This window comes from Cupressus sempervirens, chromosome 10, assembly GCF_028749045.1.
Source record: "Cupressus sempervirens isolate cs-2001-9-10 chromosome 10, ASM2874904v1, whole genome shotgun sequence".
NCBI lineage: Eukaryota > Viridiplantae > Streptophyta > Pinopsida > Cupressales > Cupressaceae > Cupressus > Cupressus sempervirens.
In genome coordinates, this window is record NC_143127.1 from 533174539 (window position 1) to 533190513 (window position 15975).

The 15975-nt window shown below is 35.3% G+C and overlaps 1 protein-coding gene across 4 annotated transcripts in view; it reads right to left on the reverse strand.

Moving 5' to 3' along the window:
• LOC149534992 (uncharacterized) overlaps positions 1-15975 on the reverse strand; it is a 217734-nt gene that overhangs the window by 68499 nt on the left and 133260 nt on the right. For all 4 annotated transcript variants that reach the window (XM_089805168.1, XM_089805166.1, XM_089805169.1 and 1 more), the window contains exons 11-14: positions 3119-3238; positions 2695-2940; positions 2370-2417; positions 2072-2212 (exon numbers count right to left, since the gene is read on the reverse strand). In XM_089805168.1, coding sequence (XP_089661294.1) covers positions 2072-2212; positions 2370-2417; positions 2695-2940; positions 3119-3238 — 555 coding nt within the window. The remainder of the gene's footprint in view (positions 1-2071; positions 2213-2369; positions 2418-2694; positions 2941-3118; positions 3239-15975) is intronic.

The following is a 15975-nucleotide window of genomic DNA, read 5'->3' on the forward strand; positions in this document are numbered from 1 at the left end:
CTTTGAGTTTCTCTGTAACAGGTGGAAGTCTCTCAGGGTCATGTGGCAAATAGCACAAAAATTTTCATGTTTGGGAAAAGATGTCATTACAACTTTTATTGCAAATTTGTCAAATTGTGCAAGATTGGGACTTTGGGTTGGTTATAGTTCAAAAATCAGTTTTAGTTGTTTGGGAGGCCTGCAAATCATTTAAATAACCCTTATCATCAGTCAATGAGGGGATTGGATGTAATCGTTGATGAAGAAAGCAATAAAACTGTTTGTACTTCCTGTGTTTCAACTCAGGAAATACTCAGTGTGCAAACTATACTTTTAATAAAAGGAGGCCAAATAAAAATACTAAAATAATATAAAGGTGATATCATAATCACTTTTTAATTAAGTAACAAAGTTATTTTCTTAATAAAATGGGAAAATGAAACCCTAATTCAAAATTAGGGGTAGGGCTGAAAAGTGAATAAAAAAAGCTTTGGCTCTCATTTTTTGTCATCCAGCTTTCATAATTTCAGGTGAGCTTCAGGTGTAGAGTTTTCAGCATTTGCAGGAAGACACGGACAAAATCCCTTGAATTCCTCAACTTGGACATTCCTCCAGAGCTGGAAAGTTGAATATAATTGCAGTTTTAACGTTTGGGTGTGAAAAAAGGTTTTGATGATTCATTTTGGGATGAGAGGAACCAGAAATCTTCCATACTTCATACAGATCAGAATTGTTTCAGTCTTTGGTGGTTTGCCAGACCCTCCATCATATCCGTACAATTACTAGAAGTCTGGAGGTTGCAAGGGAGTATTCAAATTTGTCAGGATTTTAGTTTAGTTGGAGCCTACAGGGAAAATCAAATATCATTTACAGCAGATCACTGAATTTCAGAAAATCCTGGAAATTGCCAGGTTAATTCCCAGGGCTGTACAACAAGCAAGATGTCTGGGAATTACATTTGGGGTCCAAACGAAAGATATCAGTTCAGACCCTGCAGGTCATATTTTGCCCATTCTTCAGCACAACTGGAGGTTTAAGACCTACTCACTCCTTTAGCCGCATGACCGCTACAACAGCGCTTCAGCTTGAGATTAGAGTCTACATCAGCTGCAAATTATTTCATGCCAAAAGTTCATAAATTTTAATCAGTATTTGTTAACCTGAGGAGTCACTAATCAACTACTAGCAATTATTCTTACTATTCTATACTGGTATGGAGACATTGTAGAGCTTCTTGGAGTCATCTCATTTAGCGCATTTTGGTTTGCAAAAAGATATTTGCTTCACTTTAGCAGTTATTCTTGCATCTCACTACCAAAAAACAAAATAACATTGAAACAACTCCAAAATCACCAGAAATTTTTTTTTTAAATTAACAAACCAAAAATTTAGCTCCATGCTGGTCTAAAAGAAACATCAAACCAGACTCTAAATTTCATTCAATATCCTGTTGGCATCTTTCAGAAAATGATTTGTTTTCTTCTTTTTTGTTATTTTAGGCTTAGATTAGGTTTTGATATTGTTAAACGTGGTTTAGATGTCCTTGTGGGCCAGCCAGCCTTTTTTTCCAAATTTAAAATGCCTTATTTTTTGACACTGCCAATCCAAAAATGGTTTGGGCCGTAGGGGACAGCTAGAACACTGCAGGATGAATAGGGGACTTCTAGCCGTCCCCAAGCTGTCCTGGGGACTTCTAGCCATACCACATACCCTGCTCCTCTCAAAGTGGCATTTCAGGGATAGTACCCGATTTGCCTGTCTTGAAACAACATTGGGGATGGCAAAAAGCCATACCAGTAGCACTGCACTATAACCACTAAGAATCACACTTACACCTGAAATTAGCCTTGAAATACATTCATATACATTTCATATAGACGTAAATTTCATGTAACTTATGATGTCTCTTTCGTCTGCAGTGTCATACATCTCGGTATTTTTGTATCAAACAGTAATTACACATAATAATCTGTCAAAACAATGATTGACATCAGCAATAGTGTAAATCAATTCATTTGCTTGTTAGAATGCATGACATGCGCTCTAAAATAAGATATCAAATGCAAAAGAAGAGCAAAGTCTTAATTGATACCTCTCTCCCAATAATTCTTGAATCCCTAATCTCCATACTATCCCTGCCTTGAATGTTCTCAGCTACAGAAAGCATCATTTTAGTTGCAAACTCCTCTATATTTTGAGAAATGGAGCTTATAGGATACAACTTATTAGCCACCTGCATAACAAATCTAATCAACATGCATGCATTGTCTTGCAGCAAAGAAAAACACATGAATGAACTGACTATTGTATTTCATATTGTTCATTATTCTCCACCAACAAAAGGAATGGAATATGAAAAGGCAATGAAAGAACATAAAGAAATGAAATACCAGACGAATGGCTTTCGATCGCACTTCTTCAATTGGATGCACTGCAGTCTGAAATATATAGAACTCAATTGTAATTAAGCTGCTGAAAGGAAAAATGAAAAACTAATACAGTGCCAAAATGAACATATCAATTGACAACACAAGGTATGCTTGGGTGCATTAGTGTATATGGAACAAGTAGACGATGGTAAGTTTATTCACACCCATAACTTAATCAAATTAAGATTAGAAATTTAAGGATAACCTTAGATTTAAGCAAACTCATTTCAATTATGGAATCGTCATATCATATCACTTCCCATTTACTGTTGATATTCACACAAACCTGTAAAGCAATGTCCAAACAAATAGACCTTGCAGGTGGCCGTAGCAAGATAAGGCTCCATACTGCACTGAGACCTTGAGTAAGTCGATCACCACTAAGGGCTTCCTTTGCATCCATATCAAATCTTCCTACACAGCATAAGTTCTCCAATATTTTCAGCGCTGAATCAGGAAGATGTGGGACCTCACCAAGTAATTTACTTAAGGATTTATCAGAGGCTGGAAGAGAATCACGCAAAGTTTGTGCCTGCGAAAAAAATGAGTTCAAAGACTTGGACCAAACATCAGATACATATAGAACTAAATTGATACTTATCACCATGACAAAAAAATATCAAGTATAGAAAACAGATAAATATATCCTATAAATTTTATAGTACAAACATATAAGAATGACCTTAATGAAATAGAGAAAAGGCACACACCACAATGAGAAGAAAACTCTCATAATTTGAAGCAACCTCCAAAGATGATCCAGTGTCCTTTTGTCGAGATACCATCTCTCCAAATAATTGGTCAAGTACATGTAATGTCAATTCATGTCCCTGTGTATATTTTTACAAAAACCTTCTAATCAGTAACAAAACTCTGATGAAAAAATTAATGGTGATGGTTTATAGCCTATCTAACCATAATATGTTTTTCCCTAATTCAATAATACATTAAAGTTTGATTTTTCTAACAATGAAAAGAATGTGATTTATAATAATCAATTGAAATGGTGAAATTCTCTATTTTATGTTGTCTAGATATGCTGTGGATAGTCAATCCAACTATGAAAATTAGCCCCTCCATATATTTTGTACAAAGGATTGGCCACTGGATATGGCAAAGAACATAATATGAAATGTCCCCTTTTTGGGACATTAGGAATCCCAACATCAAATTCATAAAATATTAATTTTGGCTTAAGGGGGCTTAATGCAAATTTATTAAATGGGCCAAAATAATATTATAAAGTGGGTTAAAGGTGACAAGAAGGAAAAAAAAGAAAAGGACAAGTGAAAGAAACTAAAGGGTCACCGTACTGAGCATAAAAGAAGGATGAGGAGTTCATTTCCAGCATTCTTGGATATTGATTTGGTTTGAGATTTCTCTTGGAGAAATTAAGGAAGCTTCAACTTCTATTCAGATCCGAGGATGCAAACCCTCAAGTTCTTCTTAAGAGGATTGGACATAGCCCCAATTCACCTTTGTGGTGAATTCATGACGGGGTTCGCAGTTGCCTTTCAGGTTCACTTTTGGTTATCCAATCTGACAGTTATCTCTATTTTTACGAGTGGATTGTTATTGTATAGCTGAATATTATAATGCAATAACATTTTAAATAATTTCTGCGCATTTACTGGTTAATGTTGCTGGCCTTCATTACATAATTTATCTGTTTAAAATTCTGAAAATTATTGTGGTGAAAATTGATAATAATAATATCAGTGTAGGATATTACAGTGGTATCAGAGCAGTGTATCCTGCCATCCTGAAGGGTTGAATCTGCACAAACAAAATATTCATAGACCAAAATTGATTCAAAATAAGGGCTTTTACCAGATGGGTCAGATTTTGAGATTAACATGATTGAACAAAATTATTACTATTCTAGGCAAAAGTTTACAGTTGTGATCATTGAATGACATATTTTGTACTGGGCACTTGAAAATATTAAGCATCAAATACTAGGGCCATTTATCACTGAGATTGTGAATCAAATGGTTCAGCTGGCGTTATGTTATTAAAGGATTGAAAAGTCTTCAATTCTTTAAATAATCTTTGCCATTATGGAGTCATTATTGGTAGCCGAACAGCTATTGGGTTTCTTCAATTTGTTCGTGGGAATGCATATTCTGCCAGTGAAATTTCAAGTCTTTTCTACCGCCTTCACTAATTTGTCAAAATGATTGTCGAATGCCAAAATGTTTGTGATGCCGGAGTTATTAATCTTGAGAAACCAATTTCATTAGCGGAAGGATAATATATAGTCGAAGAAGTCTTCACCTAAATGATTGAGCACAGAATAATATTTTTATGAAAACTGTGAGAGCCTTGAAGACTTCACGAATATTATGATGCTTATGTCACTTGATGGTTATATATTTCAGAAAAACGATAGACGGGGTTTTCATTTGGAAACGAAAGTCTAGTCTCTGTCATGTTGTTTCCTCAATTTCAACTAGTACACTACAGGAGAGACAAAGTAGAGCCGGCATTGGAAAGGGCCGTAGAGCATCCTGAAATACAGAAATTTTACAGGGAAACATTATCGTAACAAGATTTGAGGATATTGTCGAATGATTTTTTAAGCTATGTGCAATACAGAAGAGACTGATTTTTCCTTGTAGAATTTGGTGTGAATCTTCATCGAGATTTTCTGTAGAGTAAGTGTGTCAAGATCATCAGAAACGATTGCAGTGAAAGGTAGACAGGAGGACATTCCTATGCAAGCTTCCATGAGTCAGCATTTTGTCTTAAGCCAACTTGCAGACAAATAATTCTGTAATTTCTGAGCCTTGCAGTAGTCTGGAAGTTATCATGTGCATGAACAAGAAGCTGCGTTGAAATGACAGATTATTTTTGAGGCAATGTTTTACGCTATCAAAACAAGTTGCAGAGGGTATTCATCTAGCGTGGGAGTATATTTTGGAGGCATGATAATGATTGGCCAGAGACTTTTATTTCATGAGGCATATGTGATCTTTCTTGGAATAATGAATGTTTGCTTATGTGTGAGTTCTGGGTTCAAAAAGACACTAAGAAACAATTATCAGAAATACAGGCAAACTCGACATAAAAGAAGCGAACTGGAATCAAATTGAATTCCCTCTAATTTGCGGAATGAGCTGCTGTTGGGTGGAGACAAGCATTCAAGCATCCTGGGCAGTTTAAACAGTGATATTGAGTATTTATGTGAGCTTTATCACAAAAAATATATTTTATTCAAAAGAAATATTTTGAATGACTAGAGTTTTGGCAAAATATTGAGTAACGGACTCTCTTATTGGCTCATATTATTTCCCAAAGCTCCACAGACATTTAATATTTTTGGGGCAAATATTTAGGAAACGTAATATTAATTGAAATTTTCTAATGCTGAGCTGCATAAATTGGAGAAAACTATTGAAGTCGGAGCTTGGGAAGTCTATCGCAGTCTGTCTTTATCTATTCTGTACATGGTGCTGATTCCATTTTGAAAGCAGGGGAATGATTTGAGTATCCAGTTTTAGCCCGGAGAAAACTACCATTCCTTTCATTCATTGAAGATTCTTGGCCATCTTCTCCAGAATAACTTAGTCTTGGAAAGTTTTTTGAATGGTGTGAACCCCATTAAATATTCTGAACTCCAGCTTAAAACATTTGTACTCCCTGGTGACCATAACAGTTGTTATGTTCATAGTATTAATATTTCCTAAGATGTTGCAAAGTAAGATCAAGATTGTGTCAGTAGGTGTGAACATGCTATTACTAGAAATTTATCTTTTGCTAGTCACAATAAGCAAATGGTATTTGTGAATTGTAAACAGCTATAGAAATGTCAGAATATTGTAAGCTGACAATCAGAGGTTAGAAATTCACATCTGAAATGCTTATACATAGATTATTGATCCGACTTGTTGCAAACAGATAAGCATTCACAACCTTTTAAGGAAAACTGTTTGAAATTCTCTGTGGGAAAGGAAATTTTAGGGACAAAGAGGGCAGTACCTTCAATTGTCTGGTTTTGAACGGAGGTCAGGGAGTATTATTCACCCTCCATGTAATTTGATGCTAAATGTTTGTTTGATTTCAATGTCAGAAGTTAGTTTGTGTTAATCTGCAAACACATGGTGAACTTGTTGTTGATCAAAACTGAAAACAATTCCAAAAATCACAAACAATTGTTTGACAAAATCACTACAGAGTACAGAGTGAAATCGGTAAAAAATGGTGGCAGGGGTTTCATTTCATTAGGAAACAAACTTCTGTGCAAAAGATAATGGAAAATCTAAAAGACAAAGTTTTCTCAAAAGAATTCAGTAACACTTTCAATGGTGATCAGGTTCGAGACTTGTAGAAAGAAATGGGAATAGGCAATTGGCTTACGATTGAAGTCTATACAAATCCTAGATGGTGTTCTCTTCAATCTAGAAGAATTAGAGACATATTTGACCAAAGTAGACCAAACAGATTGTAGGCTTCTTAATTGGGCTTCACAACCTTCAATGATTGCTTTGGTTCAGCACAGGTTTATGGAACATCCCAATAAAAGTGATAGACTTACAGTGGCATCATGTCTCAGCGAGATTACACGGATAACCACATGTATGGCAGCACATAATGATGATGTGATGAGGAAAGATTTGCAGCTTATAGTGAAAAATCCTCAAAGGTTTGCGAGATTAGATGGATAACCACATGTATGGCAGCGCATAATGTTGATGTGATGAGGAAAGTTTTGCAGCTTATAGTGAAAAATTCTCAAGGGTTTCATGATGACAAAGATCCCACATTTGTCAAAAGGGTTAAAATCTTAGATATTATGACAAAGGTCAGATCATTTTCCATTAAGCTTGACCTTGAATGCAATGACCTGATTCATTAATTATTTCAATGCTTCTTGACTGAAATTAGGAAGCATCATCCTGATAATGTGAAAGCTTACATGCACACCCCGATATCTCTAGTCCTTGATGAAGATGATGAAGAACCCAAACAGTTGAAATCTGAATTATTGATCATTTGGAGGAACACATTGTATCTTCTGCTGCATATGAATTTTCCAAAAGACTAATTGTGCAAACTTCTGAAAAAAAGGAGTTAATGGCTGAAGAGGAGCTAATAACAGCAGGTAATCAAGTTGTGGGGTCTCCAAAAATGAGCAGAAACCAAATGAGAAGAGAACAGATTTGTTCAACATGCCAGCAAACTTGGACTCCTAATCACATTTGTGAAGATTATAATGGAGTCAAGACAGAAAGAAATTCAGGGCAGCAATGAGGAAGATAAAAATCTCACAGTTTGCCCCCAACAAGATAATACAAGTATTGGTTATACAACTCTCTATTGGAGACTTCAGATGATGAAAATTTGCTTGAAAATGATGATATGAAAGCCACCTTGTCATTGCACCAAATCAATCAAACAAGGAGCTTGAAACCTACAATGGCATTAATGACGTCCTCGTGAGGACTGATGAATCGTATAATTTTTATGACGGCAACTCACTTATACACCTAGTAACAAGGGGACAAGTACCCCCCATTTTTGACCTACGTCCCGGAGATGGGGACGCACTGGGGACTTGGGGACTTAGTTCCCCCGTCCTCAATGGCACCACCAAATTCCGCCACCTCCACTGAGGATCGGGGTCGTCCTAGTGTTGACTATTTGCTGATTCAACTATTTATGTTGATTGTTTAATGTTCCAATTCAATGCATTGTTCAAATATTTACAATTTTACATATTTATATCTTATATTGCAATACATCTTTTTCATAACTAGCATTTAAATTACCATATGTATAGTATATACAACCCCTCCCGTCCCCCACCACTGTCCCACTACTGTCCCCCCACTGTCCCCAAATTAAGGGTCCTCTATCCCATCGTCCCCCAGGGCACTGTAACAATGCTTATGCATAATAGTGATTTAGTGGAACAATCAGAAGCAAAATTTCAGGATGACAATGTTATAAATGACCAACTAGAAAATGAATGCCAGAGCGACTGATTATTTGAAAAAACAGTTGAAAGTCGATGAAGATATGATTATTGCAGCCTTAGTGTATTATGATGATATTCATAGGATCGTTGAGGATTTCTACAAGAAGGCTCAAATGGAAAAGAGGCAAAAGGGAGTGGAAAGTGAATCTGATGTTGCTGATTTACAAAGGGTTATAGTAGCCTTGAGACTATGACAGTGGATTACTTATGTCTACTTTCAAACAAATATTCCATCATGAAGGTTGCTAGACCATATGCAATTGAAAGAAAAAAAAGATGAGGTTAATAGGCCCGACAAGGAGCTTAGTGTCATTCAAAAGGCATTGGATAATACACCAGTTGCTCTTCATAAAGCAGAAAATCATATTGTTGTCACCAAACAATCTAGGGAATAGAAGGATAAAAGAAGGCACGAGTTTTTCTAATAAGTGACTAAGGAGCTTGAAAGCATTCGTCAAACTTATGACTTGGATAGCTGCCCCAAGAGATCAAGTAACAAATTTTTGGATCGTATTAAGCTAGTAGCCAATTCTTTGTTTGAGGTGGATGCTGATTGGACATTTGATAATCCACTTTTTGAGCTGAATACAAAAGATCTTTCCAATATCTATGATGAGGATGATCTTGACTAGAGGATGTGGGACACAATTGCAGTTCCTAGCAGTGAGTTTTGTTCACAGGAATGATCTGATGACCCAATTTTCAGATTTAACACTATTTCTCATTCTCCAAATAGCTTACACATGGTTTCAGTTCCAACTCACACGAGTTGGATAGACTCCTTGCTTCAACAGCTGAATAGATCTTGGTTGAGAATTGACGAGAGTTATAATTTGATCATAGGAGATGGATTCTTAGTCCTTTTTTTTACTCATGACAGTGATGTGTCCAAGTGTATTTCAGACTGATGACAAAATGTATGGCCTCTCTACACCTTTAGTATTGATTTCAGTTATTGAGCAGTTTGATTCCTTCATCAATAGTTCAAGAGGGACAATTATTATGAAGATTAGTATGCATTTTCATGGGATATCACTCATACATGGAGAGTTGTCCACTAATAATAGCTCCTCAAGGCATTTATATCATCTCATATCTGATTGTTGTGATAGTAAAACAGTGTGGGATCCTGAAATTGGTATCACTGATGCTTTACTTCAATAGCATATTGATGAGTGGCTTCACAATTTTGGACCCATTACTTATATCAAAGCAGCACAGCAGGTTGTTGGAGCATTTTTTCCAGGTTGGTTTTGCATACGAGAGTTGATAGAGTTAATGTTTTAGCATCAGTGGAAGTAAAATGCTGCTTATCTGATCTGTGTTTATGTTTTAGATAAATTGTTATTGTTGATTCTTATATATATAATATGTATGCATTATATATAATAATATAATATTATATTACATATATGGTTAATATATTAATATTATATATATGTTAAAGATGAGTTATGCATATAGTTATTTATAACATGGTGATTAACTATAGAGACATGTCTCTTCATGTCTCTTGAAGAGACATTTCTCCTCCTCTCATATTATACATATATGAGATCCAAATCTGCATTTGAAAATCATCAATCACAATGGCAATGTTAGTACATTTGCAGAAACGATCCTAAGTTACTTTAACATGGTATCAGAGCCAATTGCAAATATAAGAAATCTCTGCCTAATATATCAAGAGTTTCTTAACTATGGAATGGAGAGAATTAAGTTTGAGTAATGGAGAGAATGAAGTTTGAGTAAGAGGAGTTTGGAGATTGCAGACCATACAAAAGAGATCGCAGTATCTTAGATCAACCTTCCAACTGCTGGAAAAGAATGACGATATCAGAGGACATGTAACTAACAAATGTATGTAGAGAGTTGGTACAACACCACTGAATTTCTCTAGGCATGTGGGAGAAATAGAGGATATTTTGAATTTTGATCAGACGAAATAAGAAGAGTGGACTGGATAGGGAACACAGAGACAAGTCTGACATAAGATAGTGAACCATAAAAGGCATGCGAACATGAGAATATAGATCTTCGGGATAGTTTGACGAAATCAACGAAATAGACCCGTCTCAAGTATTGAACAAGCATCTCAAGCAGGATAATTTGAACAACACAAAGGAGACATCGATTATAAAACAAGATAGTAAGCATAACTCAAATTCCATTATATGTGGCATTTGCAAACTCGAACGCAAGTGGCAGGAAGTTAGACGGAACTAATAGAGTTGTCCCATTGGAGGGATTGAAAGAAAATAACATGGAGGTAAGTCCCACTAACCTTACATACTAAGAATGCAGAGATATGATTAAATTTCTCTAATTCGACCCATGTGATATGTATACCAAAAGTAAGGATATGCAAATTCTATTATCAGTGATATAATAATCAAACTCCGAGGGTTGTGTTCCAAGGAACGATGCTACCAAATCATTGAATATTATATAGTTAGTATAATGTTCCTTCATCGTGGTATACTCTAATAGAGCCTTGTGGGTGTTGGATTGATCCTCAAAGTTCTACTTCATGATATCCTCCACCACAGCATTCTGCGTGTTGATCCTGATCTGGTCTTCAAAGATCGGTTGTTTCTTCCTGATATCCTCCGTTGAAACATTATGGGCATTGGGCTGATCCTAACAGATCTCTTGTTGATTCCGCATATCTTCCACTACAGCTTTTAGGGTATTCATGGTGGCCTGGTCCTTGTCATGACTCGGTCGTTTCTCCTTGATAAAGCCCACGGCAGCCTCATGAACATCAATTTGATCCTTAAAGCTCTGCTCTTCCTCCCTTATATTTTCGACCACATCCTGTTGGTTTGCCTCGTCCTTAAATTCCTTTGTGTGTCATTGGAAGACAAGTATGATAGAAGAATGATCATTTAAGGACGACAGCCCATGGAAGGTAAGAACAAAGAGTTTATAAGTTTGAATAGACACAAATAGTACCCTCCAATCTAAGTTTGGACTCCTGGCATGGGATACACATATACATGGTGATAAGGCAACACACCGCACCTTCAAATTGGTCTTGCCCTGCCTGGGCCCACCTACACTTGGCAACCTTGTTTTAGCATAGAGATTACTAAGTACTCATACTTAGACGTGCCTTCACTAATTAACAACATAACTTCTTAGTTGGAATTATTATAAAGACATTTACGTTCACCACTTCTTGCAAAACATATCTAAATGGATGCCACGAAATAGGAGGAGAAGGGGCATTTTAAAAGTTGCGATTCCTTTGGCCAAATCATAATGTAAAGGCTGACACATGGATTATATCACCCACATGATTACCACCCATGAATGGACAGATGAGGGCGGCTTTCATTGGCTTGTTTCATCCATTGGACCCCAAACAGTCTTGAGTGCTCTGTTTGGAGGTTGTTGGTCAAAACACATGGCCACGAATTTGGTCAAAACACATACCAATAAGCGCCACGAATCCTATTTAGACCCGATCTACATTTTAAACCATTTTGAAAGACCTTTTAAGACACCTTTAATGTCGATGTGAAAGGAGGAAGTTGGGGCACCTCATGTATTTTTGAACCAAACAAATGAGTACAAAGGTTTGCAAAAGCTATCAAATCCTCGACAACATTATACACCCTTAACCCCTTAATGGTAGAAAGCATCATCAGGAAATCAAAGATGTAGTTGAATTTCACAATGGATTTTTCTTTAGTATGTAAGTGATTAAATGATCTCATTTGGTGATCATAAAGACAAAGTAAGAAGAGAAGAGTATGAAATAGGGACAAGGAATTAATGTGCATAGCAATTCAGTTACCATTCACCCTCCACGTCACCAACACGAAAGTTGCTTGCATGAACAAAGTAAAGTCAAAGATCAGAGAACTTTTCAAATTGCAACCAAGGACCCCAACTCACCTAGTCCCATTTATATAGGTAAAGTCATATCTAAAAGGTGAAGTCTAGGGTAATGGGCCTGATAAGGTATGAACATTATCATTTTTACTTTCATATAAGACATGTCTACATAAGTATTATTCAATTCATATGGAAGCAGTTTATGAAATCATACATATGAGATAAGTAGTTATTATTATTGAGTATTACATTTGTCTACTCACTATTTATGTTTTTCATATATATTTTTTCCTTTGATCTCTTGTTTTTTTTTTTCTCGAGTATGTTCTTGTAAGGAAAAGATGGAGATTGAGATTTATATGGAGATTAACAATTGAGGCAACCTTAAAAGAGAGGGAGCATATAGAGGATATGATTCACTCAACCTTTGGGGATCTTGATCACATTTCAGAGGGAGTAAACCACGTTGTAATGGATTCACTAATGATATAAATTTGGAATATACAGATTGCAAGATGTGTAAATATAGGTTTAATCAAAAGATTAAACAAATACTTTTGCTTGAACAAAGGAAATTTCAGTTGCTGTGAGAAGTTAATGAGGTTTTTAAGAATTCATTTGAACCATCTATGAGTCTCTCTTTGATGAATGAAACTTGACGTATAGATTCATTCATATAGCACAATCATATTCAATCAAGATAATTGGCATATTGTGGACAAGTTTGAATTGAAGGACATGTTCGCTACTACTGTTAAGCTAATGTTTGGACCTTCAATGGATGAGAAGGGCAAGATGGAACTTAGAAAGGAGTTGTCATATTTGATACAAAAAATTTCAACAATATAAGAACAAGTGGAAATTTTACATTGTGGGGAGGAATAATAGTCAATGTTCCATTCCCACTTGAATTTTATTTAGAGGGGAGATGTTCCATTCTCAAATAATCTAAATGGAAATTTCTGAATCTTCACGTACAGATAAGTATTTGTATCTTTTACATTTATCTACTCTTTGTAGTCTCTCTCTTATATGTAGTTCTTTACTTACTATAAGGATTATTTGTTTTGATCTTTTCCTTTATGTTTGAGGATATTCTTACAAGAAAAGAAGGTTGGTACTTCACATATGCTACCAAACATTGCTACCAAATAGTTCCAAAGACCCTAATGATTAAGATAGATAAAGTGAGGCTCTTGAAGAAAATATCTTTGATGATTAAGATTATGAGATTCTTCTACATTAAGGGGGAGTATGACACTTCTTTGAAGGCAGTGCTGGAACTCAGAAGATTGATACTCAGAGGGAGTAGAAATACATGTGGGTGACTGCATGATGTTGGTGGGCCTACTCCTACGTATATCATGAGGGAGTGATGAGTTTGGCAAACATCCTTTGGAAAAAAGAGTTTCTGAGGAAGCAACAAGAGGACCTGACTTCCCAGGATCAATGTTCAGAGGGAGAAATTTTTGAGATGCAATCCTTTGTGGATAATATCGTCTCTATGAGGAGAAGTTCTAAAGAGAAAAACTTGGTATGAATTGTAATAATGAAATTTGAACTAAATGTTTATTTCATTTGAGTTTATGCTTCTATTTGATTACTTAGTAGCATTTGATATATAATGAAAGGTGGCAATCTTTCATGGACATATTCATTAGAAGGAAATTATTTGCAAGGTGATGATCTTGTAAATAATAGACTTGAGTGTATTATGGGCATCTCTAGACATTGCTTAAGTACAAGTAGAGATTATATGTGTATCATGGAAATCTCTAGACATTGTTTAAGTGCAAGTAGAGATTATGAGTGTATTAGGGGCATCTCTAGACATTGCTTAAGTGCAAGTAGAGATTATGTGTGTATCATGGACATCTCTAGACATTGCTTAAGTGCAAGTAGAGATCATGAGTGTATTATGGGCATCTCTAGACATTGCTTAAGTGCAAGTAGAGATCATGAGTAACCTGTTATCATGGACATCTCTAGACATTGCTTAAGTGCAAGTAGAGATCATGAGTAAAAAATTTTCATGGACATCTCTAGACATTGCCTAAGTGCAATTAGAGATCATGGAATTTTATATATATTCACTATGGACATCTCTAGGCATTGCTTAAGTGCAAGTAGAGATCATAGGAAATATTTTTATGATACAGGTTCAAATGAGTAGAGAATATAATGTACATTGTGATAGTGTTCATAACATGGTGATTTTTGTTATCTGACTATATAATTGTTTCATTGTGTGAATATCAAATAAAGCTATCAAGTGTTCTACTCTGAAATTCAAATGGTATTTTACTTATCCTTCGCTAAAGAGGGAGTGTTAATGTTTTAGCATCAATAGTGTTAATGTTTTAGCATCAGTAGAAGTAAAATTATGCTTATCTGATCTGTGTTTATGTTTTAGATAAACTGTTATTGTTGATTCTTATATATATAATATATATTATATATGTAATATAATATGTATGCATTATATATAATAATATAATAATATTATATTATATTACATATATGGTTAATATATTAATATTATATATATGTTAAAGATGATTTATGCATATAGTTATTTATAACATGGTGATTAGCTATAGAGACATGTCTCTTCATGTCTCTTGAAGAGACATGTCTCCTCCTCTCATATTATACATATATGAGATCCAAATCTGCATTTGAAAATCATCAATCACAATGGCAATTTTTGTACATTTGCAGAAACGATCCTAAGTTACTTTAATAGATAGGATAAGTGATTTACCTCTTGAGGATTATGACAAGCTGCTATACAGTCTTGGGCTTGTAGCAGTTTTAATTAGAGTAGCGCAAAAAATGGGTGTAGCGGTAATTTTCAGATTGAGCTACAGGACTACTTGCTGATTTTAATGGGATCCTAGCACCAATTGCTTGAGGACAAGCAATCTTGAGGAGGGAGAACTTGTCATGTCCCCTCTTTGGGACATTATGTATTCTAAAGTCAAATTCATAATATATTAATTTTGGCTTAAGTGGGGCTTAATGCAAGTTTATTAAATAGGCCAAATTAATATTCTAAAGCCAGGTGGGTTAAAGGTGACAGGAAGGAAAAAGACGAATGGACAGGAGAAATAGTCTAAAGGGTCACCATTTTGAGCATACAAAAAGGATGAGAAATTCATTTTCAGCATGCTTGGACATTGATTTGGTTTGAGATTTCTCTTGCAGAAATTAAGGAAACTTTGGCTTCTATTCAGCATCTGAGGATGCAAACCCTCAAGTTCTTCTTGAGTGAATTGGACATAGCCCCAATTCATCTTTGTGGTGAATTGGCAACAAAGTTCACAGCTGCATTTCAGGTTCATTTATGGTTATCCAATCTGACTATTATCTCTGTTTTTACAATTAGATTGTTATTGTACTGCTGAATATTATAATGCAATAACATTTTGAGTAGTTTCTATGAACATTTACTGGTTAATGTTGTTGGTTTTATTGCATAATTTATCTGCTTATATTGTGAAAGTTATTGTGGTAAAATTTGAGGAGAATATCCGAGTAGGATATTACATAATACAATTTACTTCTTGTCTTCATCCAAAGAGAAACATGTGTTCCAAAATATTAAAGCATGAAACTTTGCTACAACACAATTGATAAATATCTGTTGAATAAAAAGCTACGAAAGAAAGACATTCGAGTACCAAATAAAAAGGTATCTAGCTAAAAGCCTGAAACTAATAAACAAACTCCCTTGCCTCAATG